Genomic DNA, 21,068 nt, shown 5'->3' on the forward strand with positions numbered 1-21,068 from the left:
GCATTTCCTTCTCCCCAGTCTTCCTCCAGACTCTGGCACCTTGATTTCCGAATGACATGCAAAATTTGCTTTCATCAGAAAAAAGTACTTGGGACCACTTAGCAACAGTCCAGTGCTGCTTCTCTGTAGCCCAGGTCAGGCGCCTCTGCCGCTGTTTATGGTTCAAAAGTGGCTTTACCTGGGGAATGCGGCACCTGTAGCCCATTTCCTGCACACGCCTGTGCACGGTGGCTCTGGATGTTTCCACACCAGACTCAGTCCACTGCTTCCTCAGGTTCCCCAAGGTCTGGAATCGGTCCTTCTCCACAATCTTCCTCAGGGTCCGGTCTCCTCTTCTCGTTGTACAGCGTTTTCTGCCACATTGTTTCCTTCCAACAGACTTACCATTGAGGTGCCTTGATACAGCACTCTGGGAACAGCCTATTTGTTGAGAAATTTCTTTCTGGGTCTTACCCTCTTGCTTGAGGGTGTCAATGATGGCCTTCTTGACATCTGTCAGGTCGCTAGTCTTACCCATGATGGGGGTTTTGAGTAATGAACCAGGCAGGGAGTTTATAAAAGCCTCAGGTATCTTTTGCATGTGTTTAGAGTTAATTAGTTGATTCAGAAGATTAGGGTAATAGGTCGTTTAGAGAACCTTTTCTTGATATGCTAATTTATTGAGACAGGTTTTTTGGGTTATCAGGAGTTGTATGCCAAAATCATCAGTATTAAAACAATAAAAGACCTGACAAATTTCAGTTGGTGGATAATGAATCTATAATATATGAAAGTTTAATTGTAATCATTACATTATGGTAAATAATGAAATTTAACACTATATGCTAATTTTTTGAGAAGGACCTGTATAATCCTTTATTATCCGAGAAGCTGAGGCTTATGACAAAAAAAAGAAAATAAAATAATAACATTAAAATCAGTCAGTCCGGGTACAGATGGTAAGGGTAACACTCGAGAGACTGATACATGCATATTAAATATAAAATCACTGAGCTTTAAATAAACCATGCCGGCAGATGGTAAATTACCGTGTGATAAGAATTTGTTTAAAGAGACACTCCAAGTGGAATACAGATAGGAGTATTCTGTCCTCTCCAACTTCTTAAAAGGGTTGGAGAATTTATCTTTAACTATTCCTAAAGATTTGAGACATGATTTTCTGTCCCTTACTAATACATAACCTAATACCTAACTATGGAAATCACCGATGGAGAACTTACTGATCTGCAAATGATAAAAAAATGGAAACTAGATTTTCAAAACTTCTGAATTTCTTCAGTATGGAGTATGAGTGCCACGTGCAGAAATCCTGGCACTTACAGCATTGGCAATGAGATTATTACTGGTTGTCAAATATACGTTCTCTACACTGAATGTACTTGGGTAAATCAAAATCATCAAGATCCTCTGCTGGCAGCTCCTGTGTGATCACCGACCAATGACGTTCCAGTTATGTTCGATGGGAGACAAGTCTGGAGACGCTGCAGCCATGGTGACACATTTAGGTCATGCAGGTTGCTCACAGTAGCACCAGAAACATGTGAGACCAAGCATTGTCGTGTTGAAAGATTGTTCCCTGGGCACTTTGGAGAAATGGCGCACCACAGGTTCCACCACCAAATCAAGGTAACACCAAGTTGTTGGTATACTTGGAATGAGAAGTAGATGGATCCCGTTACCATATATTATGTCACCCAACACCATAATCCTAAGAGTAGGACTGATGTGACCTACCCTCATGAAGCCTTCTTCATGTTGCCCTCATGGTCTTCATACCAATCTCCATTCAAGACGAAAACAGTCTCATCACTGAAGAGGATAGATATCACTGCCAGCCTCCATTGTGCCAATCCAGTCTTCGGTTCAATCGGGAGACCACGTGGGCAACCCCATGAAGAGAGCTTCACAAGACATTACAGTAATGGTATGGTATAATGTAAAGTAGCCCGACCCCTCTTGTCTTCTCTCATGGTGCACTAACAGCTCGGAGTTACATTGATTCGGTGGGGGACCCTTTGTTGCCACCTTTTCTCCAATGTGTCCCAGGAGCTCTTTTTCCACAAGACAATATCAGGCTGCATGTTGTCCTCCATCAAGCACACGGGATGTCATTTGTGAGTCATTACACAGGAGCTGCCAGCAACGGATCTTGATGATTTGTCGAAGTGCTTTCATCGAGTCAGAACTTTCCTCAGACAACCATTAATAACCTCAGTGATGGTAGCTAAGGGTGTATCTGCCGAGATTTATGCAGGTGGAGCTCATACTCTACTGAATGAATAGAGATGTTTTAAAAAAAAAATAGTTTCCACTTTTTCACAATTTGCAGATCAGGAACATGTCTCCATCCAGTGATTTTCAGAATTCCATTACTTTATCTTCTTGATATGGCAATTTCAATGTTGAGGAGCTTATGGGTATTACAGGTTCTCCTCCTGCACTTATAAATGGAGGAGAATGTGACCAGACCTGTCCGTCATTCCCCTCCTTTTGAGAAATGATGTTCCCATATGCACTGTGTTGCATTCGCAGGAGGCTGATGGACAAGTCTGGCCACATACTCCTCCATCAACGACGATTTGGAGAAGAAGGAGGAAAACCCGTAATTATTTTGTACTAAATCTTGTCTCGAACCCATGTGTTAAAATAAAGATATTGGGGTTAACTCATCAATCAATTTACAATAGTACTACTTGGAATATCTATGGGGGTAGAACTGGAGAAATAGCTGACATCAAAGCAAGCTGACAGTCATCAAAAGTGTATGGCCAAAAATGTGCACCAAATAATGCACCCACGGTCTTTCCCATCCACTGGAGATCCACCCAGCCATTTGGTGTCAAAAATCTGCATATATGATCATTAGTCATATTTCTCTCCGAGGATGACTTCTGTACACACCGCGAGTATCAGCTGTCTGCAGCCCACGCAGCTCTGAGGATAAGTCATGCAGAATCAATACTTTATGCAACAAGGCTGAGAAGACTGCAAGGCTAATGTGCAATGAATTGGATGATATTTACGAAGATTCCGTTCTCTGTTTTTCATTTAGAATGGAAATACCGTAAACCGGAGTCTCAGGAACTCAACTTATTAACATTTTAATGGGTCGACGCTGAGCAATGCTTTATTTGTGAGACCTGCATTATCTTTTGGAGATTCTATCAGCCGCTACCGTCCTTTATGGGATGAAGAAAATGCCCTGTTCTACTAATTCTGCTCATATAGAAAAAGCGTTATGGCAAGATTCTAATCCCGTAGCTTTATTGTTCGTCATTACAATCTTCTCGAAGAGAGAAAACAGAGGATGATTAATAAAATTAAGTATATTTATGTTATGCGCTCATCAGGTGCATTCTCTAAACCACAGGTCACAGTGAACAACATAAACCAAAGGTGATGGAACAACATGCAGGACTTGCCAGAGGGCACACGGTACTGCTAGGCCCAGAATATCAGTGTGTGCTGGATAGCAAGCGGACAAGTGGAGCAAGAAAAACCTGAAGATATAGATCCAGAAGTGAACTAAAAATCTATATTCAGTCCTCTAATTGCATTGAAAGTATTGCGAAGAGCTGCAGACTTTATTATGCTTACAGCAGACGAAGCGTTAATCACCAAACAATTGAATAGTCACTGGCAGAAGTGAGGAACAAGAAAACATGTTTCTAGAGAAGATACATTTTGTCGCAGCAACATTTGTTGTGTGGACAGCTCCAGAGAAGAGTTTGTCATGCTTACAGCAGACGAAAGGTTAACTGCAGGTCTGAACCAGGATGTTAGTGCATATTCAAGAAACAATCAGCAATTTCCTGAGATGATTATTAGCTGAGAGAACTTGATGGCGAGTCAAAATCCAATTCTCACGGTAACTGAATGCAAAGCTTACTCAATTCTTTAGACACACATGGATATCTGAGTCTGCCGTAAAAGGTCTTGAGTGATGATGTCACTGGGGTTTGCCTGGGAAATTGGCCACACGGTGGCTCAATGGTTACTAAAGACAATATCTGCAAGGAGTTTGTTTGTTCTCCCCGTGTTTCCTGGCTTTCCTCCGTATTCTCCGGTTTACCCCCACACTCCAAAGACATACTGATAGGGAATTTAGATGGTTTGTCCCAGTGGGGACAATGATGATAATGTATGTAAAGCGCTGCGGAATTTGATGGTTCTATATGATCAAGCATAATAAATAAATAGACTCAGTATGGGCCACAGCAAAAGGACAGCAGCTATAGGGAAAGGGAGCAAAGCCCTGCCCTGGAGCCGAGACAGGTAAGAGTTTACATGTTTCTTGGTTACAGCAGCTTCACTTTCGGTTCATACTCGAAAAAGGAGTTTCCAGTGTCAGCACATAATAAGAGCTGTGTATGAAGGGGGCTGGCTGACTGGTCCTTTCAATAGCTAAGTCAGTTTTCTTCATCTTTGCATCAGTCATGATAGCGGTACAAGTACATGCAGCTTTGGTAATGGACAGCTCTCTCCAAATTGCAAAATAGTTGATCGTAGCTGCAAATTCCTGTCAAGGGAGTATGTACAATAGTTACTTACCATGAGGCCTTTGTTCCATTGCTTTAACTGTTTGGTAGTGTGACCAGGGATGGCTCCAGGTTTTCATAGTATGAAATAGTCTCAGTGGGCACCTTTAACACATACTACAATTCATGATACACAGATACTGCAGAGAAATATAGGTATAGTACAATGCCAAAGATTTCACTCCTTATATTTCATGAGTGATATCAATAGCTCAGAAACCGGACAGTCCTAGATACAGTATTATGGGCACCACATAGTCCTCCATACAGAATTAGGGGCACCACATAGTCCTCCACACAGTATAATGAGCCCCAAATAATGCTCCATACAGAATAATGAGTATCATATATTGCTCCATACAGTAAAATGAGCCACATATATTGTTTCATACAGAATAATGGACCCATATAATGCTCCATGCAGTATAATGAGCCCCATAAATTGCTCCATACAGAATAATGGACCCCATATATTGCTCCATACAAAATAATGGACCCCATATATTGCTCCATACAGTATAATGAGACCCATATATTGCTCCATACAGGTATAATCGGTCCCATATAATGCTCCATACAGAATAATGTGCCCCATATATTGTTCCATACAAAATAATGGACCTCATATATTGCTCCATACAGTATAATGAGACCCATATATTGCTCCATACAGTATAATGAGCCCGATGTATTGCTCGATACAGGTATAATCGGCCCCATATAATGCCCCATATATTGCTCCATACAGAATAATGGAGCGCCCCCAGATGCAGGGCCGTGGGGTACTCGGTACCGGTCCTCTCTGTCTCAGTGCTGGGGTTGTCATGGTGGCTGGACCCGGTCCGTGACCCTGCTAAGGGGTGTCCAATAAAAGGGGTGATGAAAGTTTGTCAAGGGTTCGTGACGCCACCTGTGGTGTTCGGTCAGGGTGACTGACGCTGCTTAGGGGTCCGCTGGGGTGATGGAATGGCAGCTAGATGGTATACCTTCCCACAGGTGAAGTATATCCCCAGGGCTTCCCAGTAGTGTAGGTGGCGATGATGAGAGGCGCAGTTAATAACGAGGACACAGGGTTGCAGTCTCTTTACCTTTTTACTGAAGACTTCGGGATCCGCAATCCAGAGCACTGCTAACAGGTCTGGCTGAGTCCGGCCGGTCCGAAGGCACATCCAGAGTTCCCTTTGCAGGTGGAAATCAGTGCCTACCAACTAGCGCCTGTGTGTTGTAGTCCTTCCCTGCTGAGCATTCGGGATAGTCCTCACAACTTTCGTATTCGTTCTTTCTCTTCTCCGTCCCCCAAGTTTATCTGGCTAGGACGCACCCGTATGACGGGTATGCTCGGAGCTATTCTGGGACCCTAGAGACGCCCCTCTCCACATTTGCCACCTATGTCCGTCTAGGTGATGTAAGGTAGACAGCCAACCTGTAATCAACTGTCCTGCCACTGTTTGAAGTAATGCTTGAAGTCTGTTACTTCCTCGGCGTTCCGGCCACCAGCTACGCGCCTCAGTAGGATGTTGCCGATCTCGGGGCACGACTCCTACTGGTTATCTCCTTGTGCTGCGATTTCGTTTCTCACTTCTCCACAATAACCTTCGCTTCGTGTCCTTCCTTAGGATGCCGCCGCAAGGTAGTGCATGCGCGGCTCCGTAACATTCAGTCCTTTCTGCTAGGTACCTGCCAGGAACCCACCCCTGACAGGTCCTCCCTGGAGCTCTCCCAGGCTGCGTTCTGTCCTAACTTCCTATCCAGCCCCCAGTTTTACCAAAGTGTGAGGAGTGGCCTAATACATAGTGCCTTTTGCTCCCCCTGGTGGCCGGAGTGTGAAGTGTAATGTGTGACTGTGATACCTGGTCAGGTGAACTCCTTTAGTGCAATCAGACATAACATCACTCCCCTTAGTGGCAGAGCAGCATTACTGCAACGACCAGGACTCAGGGGCGCTGCAATAATGAACCCCATATAATGCTCTATACAGAATAATGAGCCCCATATATTGTTTCATACAGAATAATGAGCCACATATATTGCTTCATACAAAATAATGGACCCCAAATATTGCTCCAATCAGGTACAATGGGCACCATGTAATGCTCCTTACATAATAATGGACCCCATGTATTGCTCCATACATAATAAACACCATTTAATGCTCCATTCAGTGTATAATGGGCTCCATATATTGCTCCATACAGAAAGAGCCCCATATATTGCTCCATACAGTATATGATGGGCCCCATGTAAAGCTCTAGTATATGATGGGCCCCATATATTGCTCCATATATATTGGGCCCCATAAAATTCTCCAGTATATGATGGGCCTCATATAATGCTCCATATATAATGGGCCCCATGTGATGCTCCAGTTTATGATGAACCCCATATAATGCTTCAAACAAAAAAAAACTGAAATTCTCACCTCTCCTCGCTGGCCACTGCTGTGCTCCGGACTCTTCAGCGTCGGCGTCTTTCGGCTCTCTGCACTGTGACTGGGCACTGTAACCTGAAACGTCACAATCAGAGGAGGCGGAAGATGCCGCAGCACAGTAATGGGGAGAGGTAAGTATCGCAAGTACCAGAGCCCTGAGCAAGTAGCGGGTGAGCCATTCATGGGCGCTGCCAGCAGTCTCCCATAGCACGCTGGTGTTCCCAACGGCGAGTGGCCCCCTTGCTTGCCCAAGGCCCCAGTACTTGCGCCAAGTGCTGATGCTGGCCCTGAGTGTGACCATATATTTTACTCTGAGATCACGCACCATAATGGAGGTGAGAGAATTTTGATCTGTGTAATAGGGCTGGATCTATTTGCTGCTGTCCACATTACTGAAGGAAGAGCAGCTCTTAAGCACAAACTGCTGCTCTAACATGTGAAATACTGTGCCTTGGGTTTTAGGCTTATAATATTCTCTATTGGATAGTTCGTTTGTCAGATTGTATCATACTTTATAGACTTTTGTATTGTTTTTATGCATTACAGAACTCTGAGGAATGTGAAGATAGATGGCACGGAAGGCTATGAGCTCATAAAATAGGAGGAGTAACAGGAAAAATGTATTATGGTGACAACAGAAGCACAATAAAAAGTGTGCAGAAATCTAAAAGTGTTAATGTAGATCCCGGTAGGGAGATAACCCTTATATTAGCTGGCACAGCGCAGAGCCTTTATTGAGATGTATTGTGATTGATTCATTGATTTTTTTTTTTTTTTATTTACAGGGAAATTCAGGTCTTGGCTTTAGTATTGCTGGAGGAATAGATAACCCTCATGTAGGGGATGACCCAGGAATATTTATAACAAAGATTATACCAGGAGGAGCAGCAGCAGAAGATGGAAGACTCAGGTAAGAGTTTTTGTTTGACGCTCTCTAAACATTAATATCAGTCAAATGTGGGGTTGTTTATAAGTACACAGATGTACAAATGTGTAATTCCTTACCTTTCTTCTTGGCTCAACATATCTAAAGATTTGTGGAGTGAGCTGAAAAAACATAATTATAGAATACTCTGCCGGGAGATGTTTATAATTATTGTGTCTATAAGTGGCCATCCAGTGGGTGTGATGTGAATTGCGGCATGTCACAGGTTTTGCCAGCATGCCATGGTAATGCATTGAATTTGCATTGTAAGAATTGGCATCTATAACCAAATTTAAGAAAATATAAGGACGGACTCATCTGTACTTTGCATCATAAGCAAGGCAATTGTCTGTCACTCGCTCATGATCTCACTTATTGTCTATGATCTGCATATAATTATTCCTTTTCCATCTAGCATAATCTTGCACTTTCCTTTGAATTGTATTAATGATTGCAGCACAACTCATGTAATTATTAATCATTATACCTGAAACCAAAGTATAAGAAATGCAAATGATTTCAGAAATCTGCTAAAGCACCCTTATCCTTAATTTCGGCTATGTGAAGACATTTTATTCCAGGCGGAAGTCTAAACGTGTCATTATATCTTTTCGCAATAGACTATATAACTGTAACATGGTAATGACATAACACACATAAACATTTGCTGCATTTTTTTTATTTGCATGTCATTATTCATTATCCATATAAAAAAACAAATGTCAGTACTCGTACTGGCCAGTAAAGCAGAGAACGCATAATGGACACTTCTTGTTTCCTGCAACTCACTTGTCAGCTTTGCTGTATAGACTGGGGCAGTATGAGCAGAGTAATTTTATGATAACTGGAGGGTGGAATATTAATGTCATCTCTGTTGTGCTTCTAGAGGGATAGATTAGGTAGGATAGTAATACTATACATTATATACACACATACGTATCTTTATGCCTCTCCTTTGCCGCTCTCTGATCGCTAGATGATGGGTTGTCCTCCATCACCTGTTGAGAATGTATTGGTCTATGAACACTTTTCTGACCCTTAATGGTCAGCTATATAATATGGAAGCCATAAGAGTAAAATAAAAACCTCACCTACTAGACCCCCACACCTACTAGACCCCACCATTCCACTGCACTACTGACCATGTCTGCCACTGATCTCATCGCTTCCTCTTCCAATTGGGGATATCAAGAGGCCACTGATTGACTGCAGCCTCGGTGTTCCATCTGAGCCAGGAGAGTTAGGACTCTGACAGATACAGAACATTAACACTTCGGTAAATAAGTGCCGTTCCTTGCTGGAAGACCAATATCTGCCAATTTCTAAAATACAATTTTGTAGTGGATAACCTCTTTAACTCACAATGATTACACACCCTGTGGCGCCATCTATCTAGACATTGTAATATAAGAAGGATATTTTCCGGTCCTCACACCAACCACTAAAGTAAACACATTAGATTTTTCCTTCCGGTTCTCCGTATCTGACTTAACAGCTTTGCTGTATAGCATGGGACAAATATGTGCTGAGTAATCTCATCATGAAAGAGATTATTAGAAAATTCTATTCTTATTCACTTGCTCAATAAATTGAATATTTCGACCAAACAAAGTTTTACAATTTGTACGTTTAATAACTATCTATTGACTGGTAATTACATAAAATTTTAGTAAGACGAATACATAAAATTAAATTAAGTATATTACAAAACCAAGGGTTATGAATATGGACTCAAAACTAAAAAATAATAAGCGTACAGAAGTAGGAAGCAGATTTACCAATTATTTTCCACTCCACACACTGTTTGTAACTCTTCGCTCACTTTTCTTACATCCTTATGGACAGAACATCATTGTTGTGGCCCAAAATGTCTTGAATTCTTGGCTTGCTGGGGACTCAATATCAGAACGCACGGTGAGCAACAAGAGTGGTGTCCATAAAAAAGAGTTGGTCGTTTCCCTCAGTTTGAGTTTTCACATTTAACCCAAGTGTCTGGATTTATAGAAATGTTCTTTAAGACATTTTTTTCAGCATATGTTGGAGGAATACATTGTCTCTCTGCTATGCAGTTTGACAGTCAGGAGAGCAGGCACAGAGGGACAAAGACTCCATATCACTTCATGTAGAGCTACAAAGTCCCTCTCCCACTTACTGTAGAGATGAAGACACACCCTACTCCCTGTATAGAGACAAAGATCTGCCCCATTTCCTGTAGATAAAAACCCACCCCTGCTTCCAGTAGAATAATAATGACCCACCCCCAAATTTCAATAGAGACATAAAGAGCTATACTTTAGAGGTATAAAAGTCCTTTCTCTTTCCTGTATAGTGATAAAGACCAGCCCCCAAATCCTGTAGAGAGACAAAAACCCACCATCCCATTTCCTGTAGAGAGATAATAACCCATCACACTTCCTGTAGAGAAATAATAACCCACTCCCCACTTCCTGTAGTGAGATAATAACCCACTCCACACTTCCGGTAGAGACATAGTAACCCACTCCCCACTTCCTGTAGAGAGATAATAACCCACTCCCCTCTTCCTGTAGAGAGATAATAACCCACTCCCCACTTACTGTAGAGAGATAATATCCCACACTTCAGTGAAGAGAGATGATAACCCACTCCCCACTTACTGTAGAGATAATAACCCACTCCCCACTTTATGTAAATAGACAATAACCCACCTACGCTTCCTATAGATAGATAATAACCCACTCTCCACTTCCTGTAGAGAGATAATAACCCACTCCCAACCCACTCCCAACTTCCTGTAGAGATAATAACCCACTCCCTACTTCCTGTAGAGATAGTAACTCACTTCTTGTAGAGATAATAACCCACCTCTCACTTTATGTAAAGAGATAATAACCCAATCCCCACTTCCTGTAGAGAAATAATAACCCACCCACACATCCTGTAGAGAGACAGTAACCCACTCCCCATTTCCTGTATTGAGATAATAAACCACTTCACATTTCTGGTAGAGACATAATAACACACTTCTTGTAGAGAGATAATAACCCACTCCCCACTTCATGTAGACAGATAACCCACTTCCTGTAGAGAGATAATAACCCACCCATACTTCCTGTAGAGAGATAATAACCCACTCCCCACTTCCTGTAGTGAGATAATAACCCACTCCACACTTCTGGTAGAGACATAATAACATACTTCTTGTAGAGAGATAATAACCCACCCCCCACTTCCTGTACAAAAATAATAACCCACCTACACTTACTGTAGTGAGATAATAACCCACTCCCCACTTCCTGTAGAGAGATGATAACCCATCCATAATAGTGAGATAATAACCTACGCCACACTTCCGGTAGAGACATAATTATTATTATTATTATTTATTTATATAGCACCATTAATTCTATGGTGCTGTACATGAGAAGGTGTTACATCAAAATACAAATATCACTTACGGTAAACAAAACTAACAATGACAGACTGGTACAGAGGGAAGAGGACCCTGCCCTTGCGGGCTTACATTCTACAGGATTATGGGGAAGGAGACAGTAGGTCGAGGATTGCAGTAGCTCCAATAGTGTTGAGGTGACCGTGTGGTCTTTACAGGCTGTAAGCTTCCTTGAAGAGGTGGGTTTTCAGGTTTCTTTTGAAGGATCCAAAAGTAGTGAATAACCGGATGTGTTGGGGCACAGAATTCCAGAGGATGGCTGATATTCGGGAGAAGTCTTGGATGCGATTGGGTGAGGAGCGAATAAGCATAGAGGAGAGGAGGAAGTCTTGGGAGGACCGGAGATTACGTGAGGGAAGATATTGAGAGACTAGTGTGGAAATATACGGAGGAGAAAGATTATGGATGGCTTTGTAGGTCAGTGTTAGTAATTTAAACTGGATACGCTGGGAAAATGGGAGCTAGTGAAGGGATTTGCAAAGAGGGGAAGCAGGAGTGTAGCGAGGAGAGAGATTAATTAGTCGGGCAGCAGAGTTAAGGATGGACTGGATGAGTGCGAGAGTGTTAGAAGGTAGGCCACAGAGGAGTATGTTGCAGTAGTCCAGGCGGGAGATGATTAGGGCATGCACAAGCATTTTGGTAGAGTGTGGGTTGAGGAAAGGACGGATTCTGGAAGTATTTTTGAGCTGGAGGTGACAGGAGGTGGCGAGAGCTTGGATGTGCGGTTTGAAGGACAGGGCAGAGTCCAGTGTTACTCTGAGGCAGCGGATTTTGGGGACAGGCGAAATTGTGATTTCATTTATTTTGATAGATAGATCAGATAGGGAAGATATGCGAGATGGAGGAAAGATAATGAGTTCAGATTTGTCCACAATGAGCTTGAGGAAGCGAGAGGAGAAGAAGGAGGATATGGCCGATAGACACTCTGGGATTCTGGAGAGCAGAGAGGTGACATCTGGGCCAGAGAGGTAGATCTGAGTGTCATCGGCATATAGATGGTACTGGAAGCCATAGGAGTTGTCCCAGGCCGAGTGTATAGATTGAGAAGAGTAAGGGTCCTAGGACAGAGCCTTGGTGGACTCCAACAGATAGGGGGCAAGATGAAGTAGTATGGGAGTAGGAAACGCTAAATGTGCGGTTGGAAAGGTATGAGGAGATCCAAGATAGGGCAAGGTCTTTGGCCCCAAAGGAAGAGAGAAAAGGTCTAGGAGGAGGAGTATAGAGAATTGTCTGTTAGCTTTGGCTGTAAGTTGTTAGTAATTTTGGTCAGGGCAGTCTCAGTGGAATGGTGGGGACGGAAGCCAGATTGTAGGTTGTCGAAGAGAGAGTTAGATGCAAAGTGAGAGGAAAGTTCAGCATGGACGTGCTGCTCAAGGAGTTTGGAAGCAAATGGGAGCAAAGATATGGGGCGATAGCTGGACATACCGCTTGGTTCAAGGGATGGCTTTTTGAGGATAGGTGTGATTGTGGCATGTTTGAAGGCAGAGGGGAAGGAACCAGAAGTTAGTGAAAGGTTGAAGAGATGGGTTAGGGATGGGATTAGTGTGGTGGTGAGGTTGGGGAGGAGGTGGGATGGGATGGGGTCAAGTGCACAAGTGGTGAGGTGTGATTTGGAGAGAAGATGAGCAAGCTCCCCTTCAGAGATTTTGGAGAGTGAAATTATGGGGTTTGGGCATTGGTCTCTCATACAAAGGGGTTGTGGTGGTTGGACAACAAAGACTTGCCTTGTTTGGTCTATCTTATTTTTGAAGTGTGTGGCAAAGTCCTCAGCAATGATTAGGGAACTTGGAGGGGGAAGTGGTGGGCGGGGGATGGAGTTAAAAGTGTTGAACAACTGTTTGGGGTTGTGGGATAAGGAAGATACGAGGGTTGTGAAGTAGGCCTGTTTAGCAGAGGTGAGAGCTGCTTTGAATGCCAGTGTTGCTTGTTTGAGTGCAGTGAAATCATCTTGTGAATGCGTTTTCTTCCAACGCCGTTCTGCAATTCTGGATACTTGCCGAAGCTTTTTAGTGATGTTATTGTGCCAGGGTTATCTATTGGTTTGTCGCACTCTGCTATGCATGACAGGGGCGACCGTGTCAATAGCTGATGCAAGAGTGGCATTGTAGAAAGCAGTGGCAGTGTCGTGGAGTGAGGATATAGAGGACAGTGGTAGGATAGAGTCAGAAAGTGTGTGAGTGTCTAGGTGTGCGAGGTTCCTGCGTGGGTGCGCATGGTGCTGGACATGGGTGACAGGTGAGGAGGACAGGGAGTAGGGTGGTCAGATAGAGGGAGAGGGGAGGTTTTGAAGTTAGATAGGGAGCATAAACGGGTGAAGACCAGGTCTAATGTGTGTCCGTCTGTGTGGCTGGCTGAGGAGGACCACTGAGTAAGTCCAAAGGATGAAGTAAGGGACAGGAGTTTGGAGGCTGCTGACTGGTGGGTGTCAATGGGGATGTTGAAGTCACCCATGATGATGGTGGGAATGTCAGCAGACAGAAAGTGAAGGGGCCAGGTGGACAATTGGTCAATAAAGGCAGTGGTTGGGTCCGGAGGTCGGTATATGATGGCCATTTGGAGGTTGTAGGGGGAGTAGATGCGGACAGAGTGGACTTCAAAAGAGGGGAGGATTAGGGAGGGTAGAGGTGGGATTGGGTTAAAGGTACAGTTGGAAGAAAGGAGAAGGCCCACTCCTCCACCATGTTTGTTGCCAGGGCGAGGAGTGTGGGTGAAGTGGAGGCCAGCGTAACATAGTGCAGCAGGGGAGGCTGTGTCAGAGAGTGTCAGCCATGTTTCGGTGATGCCCAGAAAGAAAATATGAGAGGTAAAGAGGTCATGAATCATGTGGAGTTTATTGCAGATGGAGCGGGCATTCCAAAGCGATCCAGAGAGAGGGTGTAGGGGGGTGGGCGTCATGGGCACGGATTTGAGGTGGGCAAGATTTCGGATGTTTATATTGGGTTGGGAGCAATAGGAGGGGGTAGTAATGGGAGGTATGAGCTGTGGCGGCCCAGAGTTGGGACATATGTCACCAGCAGTAAGGAGAAGCAGAGAGAGACAGAGCAGGTGGGAGAAGGAGAGTGGGCGGCTTGTTTTGTGTTTGATTAGGAGAGATTTGAGGTTGAGGAGCAGGTCAGCAGAGGAGGTCAGGTGGGGAGGCAGGAGGGAAGGAGAGATTATTACTTCGTTAGGGGGTGCTGGGGTTTGAGGATAGCGAAGGAGAGTGAGGAGTAATGGAGCCAAAACTGTTAGAGCGTATGTCAGCTTGATGAGAATAAGTGTGGCGGAAAGGGAATGAAATTTAGTACATTTATTAACAGTGGTTAGTCTTATCTTCTGTTCACTTCTGGCTCATTTCTGGCATATTTCTGCTGTCATCCTTCTAGAGACAGACCAAGTTCCAGACAGACCTGTGTCTCTGAATTTATAACAGGCTAACTGCTCATGAAATAGGCCAGGTGTGATCAGGAGGGAGGGGCAGCAGGAAGACTGGTCACAGACACAGGAGGGGATTAATTAGAAGTCAGAAGGGAAAATGCAAGGGGAAATAGATCCAAATGGAAAGATAAAGCCAAACTGTGTATTGGCATCAATTAATTAAAATGAGAAAACATGCAGGGGAAAAAAAAAAATCATAGCAGCCAGCGGACATACCAGGAAGAAATAGCAGGGTGAGGAAGATCAGGAAAGTTGAGTGATGGTGATGGGATTGGGGTAGCAGCCAGCGGGCATATCAGGAAGAAATAGCAGGGTGAGGAAGATCAGGAAAGTTGGGTGATGGTGATGGGATTGGGGTAGCAGCCAGTGGACATACCAGGAAGAAATAGATGGGTCAGGATGATCAGGAAAGATGGGTGATGGTGATGGGATTGGGGTATCAGCCAGCGGACATACCAGGAAGAAATAGATGGGTCAGCATGATCAGGAAAGATGGGTGATTGTGATGGGATTGGGGTAGCAGCCAGTGGACATACCAGGAAGAAATAGCAGGGTGAGGAAGATCCGGAAAGTTGGGTGATGGTGATGGGATTGGGGTAGCAGCCAGCGGACATACCTGAGGATGAAGCAGATAAGTTGTCAGATTGATAGCAATAACAAAGCATAGCAAAAAATAAAAATAAAAATGAAGCATCTATAGCAGGGGGTTATTTTTCTGGCATATTTCTGCTATCATATTTGCTGTTATCCTTTTAGAGACATCCTTCTAGAGACAGACCAATCTAATATATAATTGCCTAGAATACTACTTCCTGCAATTTGTGCCAACTTCTGTGGCTTTGTCCGGAGCTAATGTCCGGAGCTAATGTCCGGAGCTAATGTCCGGAGCTAATGTCCGGAGATAAGTGACGTCAACAGTGTCCAGTGTCTGATTGGTTGCCGCCTGCTGCGAGCGACCAATCAGAAACGTGCCGTACTGTGACACACTCCGCCCGCCATTTTGGTGTGATTTTTGAATTTTTACCTCACAGCAAGTTTCTACTGCGTGGAGGCGGGCCCAGTGACGTTGCTCTTCAAGCTCCTGCCGAATTTCGTCAAAAAAATGATAATACCATTTACCAAAACTATATATATTTAGTTGTGAAGTGGTTCAGTGACATTTTCACACCAATTTTGAACTTTTGTTTGGTGTTTTCTCCATATACTGCCTATTATTTTTGTTCTTTCTTACTATTATTTATTAATTGTATTATTCTTACATTTGAATAAATAAAGTATATATGGATTCTAGACTCCCGATTCTTTAGAATCGGGCTGCCATCTAGTAATAATAATAACCCACTCCCCACTTCTTCCTGTAGAGAGATAATAACCTACTTACTGTAGAGAGATAATATCCCAAACTTGAGTAAAGAGAGATAATAACCCACTCCTCACTTGCTGTAGAGATAATAACCCACTCCTCACTTCATTTAAATAGATAATAACCCACTCCCCACTTCATGTAGAGAGATAATAACCCACTTCTTGTAGACAGATAACAGCCCACTCCCCACTTACTGTAGAGAGATAATAACCCACTTCCTGTAGAGAGATAATAACCCACTCCCCACTTCCTGTAGAGAGATAATAACCCACTTCTTGTAGACAGATAATAACCCACTCCCCACTTCATGTAGAGAGATAATAACCGACTTCTTGTAGACAGATAATAACCCACTTCCCACTTCATGTAGAGAGATAATAACCGACTTCTTGTAGACAGATAATAACCCACTTCCCACTTCATGTAGAGAGATAATAACCGACTCTTGTAGACAGATAATAACCCACTTCCCACTTCATGTAGAGAGATAATAACCGACTTCTTGTAGACAGATAATAACCCATTCCCCACTTCCTGTAGAGAGATAATAACCCACTTCTTGTAGACAGATAATAACCCACTTCCCACTTCATGTAGAGAGATAATAACCCACTTCTTGTAGACAGATAATAACCCATTCCCCACTTCCTGTAGAGAGATAATAACCCACTTCTTGTAGACAGATAATAACCCACTTCCCACTTCATGTAGAGAGATAATAACCCACTTCTTGTAGACAGATAATAACCCATTCCCCACTTCCTGTAGAGAGATAATAACCCACTTCTTGTAGACAGATAATAACCCACTCCCCACTTCTTGTAAAGAGATAATAACCGACTTCTTGTTAGACAGATAATAAATCACTCCCCACTTCATGTAGAGAGATAATAACCCACTTCCTGTAGAGAGATAATAACCCACTCCCCACTTCATGTAGAGAGATAATAACCCACTTCTTGTAGACAGATAATAACCCACTCCCCACTTCATGTAGAGAGATAATAACCCACTTCTTGTAGACAGATAATAACCCACTCCCCACTTCATGTAGAGATAATAACCCACTTCTTGTAGACAGATAATAACCTACTCCCCACTTCATGTAGAGATAATAACCCACTTCTTGTAGACAGATAATAACCCACTTCATGTAGAGAGATAATAACCCACTTCTTGTAGACAGATAATAACCCACTTCCTGTAGAGAGATAATAACTCACTTCTTGTAGACAGATAATAACCCACTCCCCACTTCTTATAGAGAGATAATAACCCACTTCCTGTAGAGAGATAATAACCCACTCCCCACTTCCTGTAGAGAGATAATAACCCACTTCTTGTAGACAGATAATAACCCACTCCCCACTTCTTGTAGAGAGATAATAACCGACTTCTTGTAGACAGATAATAACCCACTTCATGTAGAGAGATAATAACCGACTTCTTGTAGACAGATAATAACCTACTCCCCACTTCCTGTAGAGAGATAATAACCCACTTCTTGTAGACAGATAATAACCCACTCCCCCCTTCCTGTATAGAGATAATAACCCACTTTTTGTAGACAGATAATAACCCACTCCCCAATTCCTGTAGAGAGATAATAACCCACTTCTTGTAGGCAGATAATAACCCACTCCCCACTTCCTGTAGAGAGATAATAACCCACTTCCCACTTCCTGAAGAGAGATAATAATGCACTTCTTGTAGACAGATAATAACCCAAACCCCACTTCCTGTAGAGAGAAAATAACCCACTTCTTGTAGACAGATCATAACCCACTCCCCACTTCATGTAGAGAGCTAATAACCCACTTCTTGTAGACAGATAATAACCCACTCCCTACTTCCTGTAGAGATAATAACCCACTTCTTGTAGACAGATAATAACCTACTCCCCACTTCATGTAGAGATAATAACCCACTTCTTGTAGACAGATAATAACCTACTCCCCACTTCATGTAGAGATAATAACCCACTTCTTGTAGACAGATAATAACCCACTTCATGTAGAGAGATAATAACCCACTTCTTGTAGACAGATAATAACCCACTTCCTGTAGAGAGATAATAACTCACTTCTTGTAGACAGATAATAACCCACTCCCCACTTCTTATAGAGAGATAATAACCCACTTCCTGTAGAGAGATAATAACCCACTCCCCACTTCCTGTAGAGAGATAATAACCCACTTCTTGTAGACAGATAATAACCCACTCCCCACTTCTTGTAGAGAGATAATAACCGACTTCTTGTAGACAGATAATAACCCACTTCATGTAGAGAGATAATAACCGACTTCTTGTAGACAGATAATAACCCACTCCCAACTTCCTGTAGAGAGATAATAACCCACTTCTTGTAGACAGATAATAACCCACTCCCCACTTCTTGTAGAGAGATAATAACCCACTTCCTGTAGAGACATAATAACCCACTCCCCACTTCCTGTAGAGAGATAATAACCCACTTCTTGTAGACAGATAATAACCCACTTCATGTAGAGAGATAATAACTGACTTCTTGTAGACAGATAATAACCCACTCCCCACTTCCTGTAGAGAGATAATAACCCACTTCTTGTAGACAGATAATAACCCACTTCATGTAGAGAGATAATAACCCACTTCTTGTAGACAGATAATAACCCACTCCCCACTTCCTGTAGAGAGATAATAACCCACTTCTTGTAGACAGATAATAACCCACTCCCCACTTCTTGTAGAGAGATATAACCCACTTCCTGTAGAGAGATAATAACCCACTCCCCACTTCCTGTATAGAGATAATAACCCACTTTTTGTAGACAGATAATAACCCACTCCCCACTTCCTGTAGAGAGATAATAACCCACTTCTTGTAGACAGATAATAACCCACTTCATGTAGAGAGATAATAACCCACTTCTTGTAGACAGATAATAACCCACTCCCCACTTCCTGTAGAGAGATAATAACCCACTTCTTGTAGACAGATAATAACCCACTCCCCACTTCTTGTAGAGAGATATAACCCACTTCCTGTAGAAAGATAATAACCCACTCCCCACTTCCTGTATAGAGATAATAACCCACTTTTTGTAGACAGATAATAACCCACTCCCCACTTCCTGAAGAGAGATAATAATGCACTTCTTGTAGACAGATAATAACCCACTCCCCACTTCCTGTAGAGAGATAATAACCCACTTCTTGTAGACAGATCATAACCCACTCCCCACTTCATGTAGAGAGCTAATAACCCACTTCTTGTAGACAGATAATAACCCACTCCCTACTTCCTGTAGAGAGATAATAACCCACTTCTTGTAGACAGATAATAACCCACTCCCCACTTCATGTAGAGAGATAATAACCCACTTCTTGTAGACAGATAATAACCCACTCCCCACTTCATCTAGAGAGATAATAACCCACTTCTTGTAGACAGATAATAACCCACTTCATGTAGAGAGATAATAACCCACTTCTTGTAGACAGATAATAACCCACTTCCTGTAGAGAGATAATAACTCACTTCTTGTAGACAGATAATAACCCACTCCCCACTTCTTATAGAGAGATAATAACCCACTTCCTGTAGAGAGATAATAACCCACTCCCCACTTCCTGTAGAGAGATAATAACCCACTTCTTGTAGACAGATAATAACCCACTCCCCACTTCCTGTAGAGAGATAATAACCCACTTCTTGTAGACAGATAATAACCCACTCCCCACTTCTTGTAGAGATATAACCCACTTCCTGTAGAGAGATAATAATCCACTCCCCACTTCCTGTATAGAGATAATAACCCACTTTTTGTAGACAGATAATAACCCACTCCCCAATTCCTGTAGAGAGATAATAACCCACTTCTTGTAGACAGATAATAACCCACTCCCCACTTATTGTAGAGAGATAATAACCCACTTCCTGTAGAGAGATAATAACCCACTCCCCACTTCCTGAAGAAAGATAATAATGCACTTCTTGTAGACAGATAATAACCCACTCCCCACTTCCTGTAGAGAGATAATAACCCACTTCTTGTAGACAGATCATAACCCATTCCCCACTTCATGTAGAGAGCTAATAACCCACTTCTTGTAGACAGATAATAACCCACTCCCTACTTCCTGTAGAGAGATAATAACCCACTTCTTGAAGACAGATAATAACCCACTCCCCACTTCATGTAGAGAGATAATAACCCACTTCTTGTAGACAGATAATAACCCACTCCCCACTTCATCTAGAGAGATAATAACCCACTTCTTGTAGACAGATAATAACCCACTTCATGTAGAGAGATAATAACCCACTTCTTGTAGACAGATAATAACCCACTTCCTGTAGAGAGATAATAACTCACTTCTTGTAGACAGATAATAACCCACTCCCCACTTCTTATAGAGAGATAATAACCCACTTCCTGTAGAGAGATAATAACCCACTCCCCACTTCCTGTAGAGAGATAATAACCCACTTCTTGTAGACCGATAATAACCCACTCCCCACTTCCTGTAGAGAGATAATAACCCACTTCTTGTAGACAGATAATAACCCACTCCCCACTTCTTGTAGAGAGATAATAACCGACTTCTTGTAGACAGATAATAACCCACTTCATGTAGAGAGATAATAACCCACTTCTTGTAGACAGATAATAACCCACTCCCAACTTCCTGTAGAGAGATAATAACCCACTTCTTGTAGACAGATAATAACACACTCCCCACTTCTTGTAGAGAGATAATAACCCACTTCCTGTAGAGAGATAATAACCCACTCGCCACTTCCTGTAGAGAGATAATAACCCACTTCTTGTAGACAGATAATAACCCACTCCCCACTTCATGTAGAGAGATAATAACTGACTTCTTGTAGACAGATAATAACCCACTCCCCACTTCCTGTAGAGAGATAATAACCCACTTCTTGTAGACAGATAATAACCCACTTCATGTAGAGCGATAA

At 42.7% G+C, this 21,068-nt stretch overlaps 1 protein-coding gene across 4 annotated transcripts in view; it reads left to right on the forward strand.

Annotated features, from left to right (window-relative positions):
* Positions 1–21,068, forward strand: part of DLG2 (discs large MAGUK scaffold protein 2) — a 1,534,662-nt gene that overhangs the window by 996,272 nt on the left and 517,322 nt on the right. For all 4 annotated transcript variants that reach the window (XM_069759326.1, XM_069759327.1, XM_069759329.1 and 1 more), the window contains one exon: positions 7,752–7,876. In XM_069759326.1, coding sequence (XP_069615427.1) covers positions 7,752–7,876 — 125 coding nt within the window. The remainder of the gene's footprint in view (positions 1–7,751; positions 7,877–21,068) is intronic.

This window comes from Ranitomeya imitator, chromosome 3 (genome assembly GCF_032444005.1).
Source record: "Ranitomeya imitator isolate aRanImi1 chromosome 3, aRanImi1.pri, whole genome shotgun sequence".
Classification (NCBI taxonomy): Eukaryota; Metazoa; Chordata; class Amphibia; order Anura; family Dendrobatidae; genus Ranitomeya; species Ranitomeya imitator.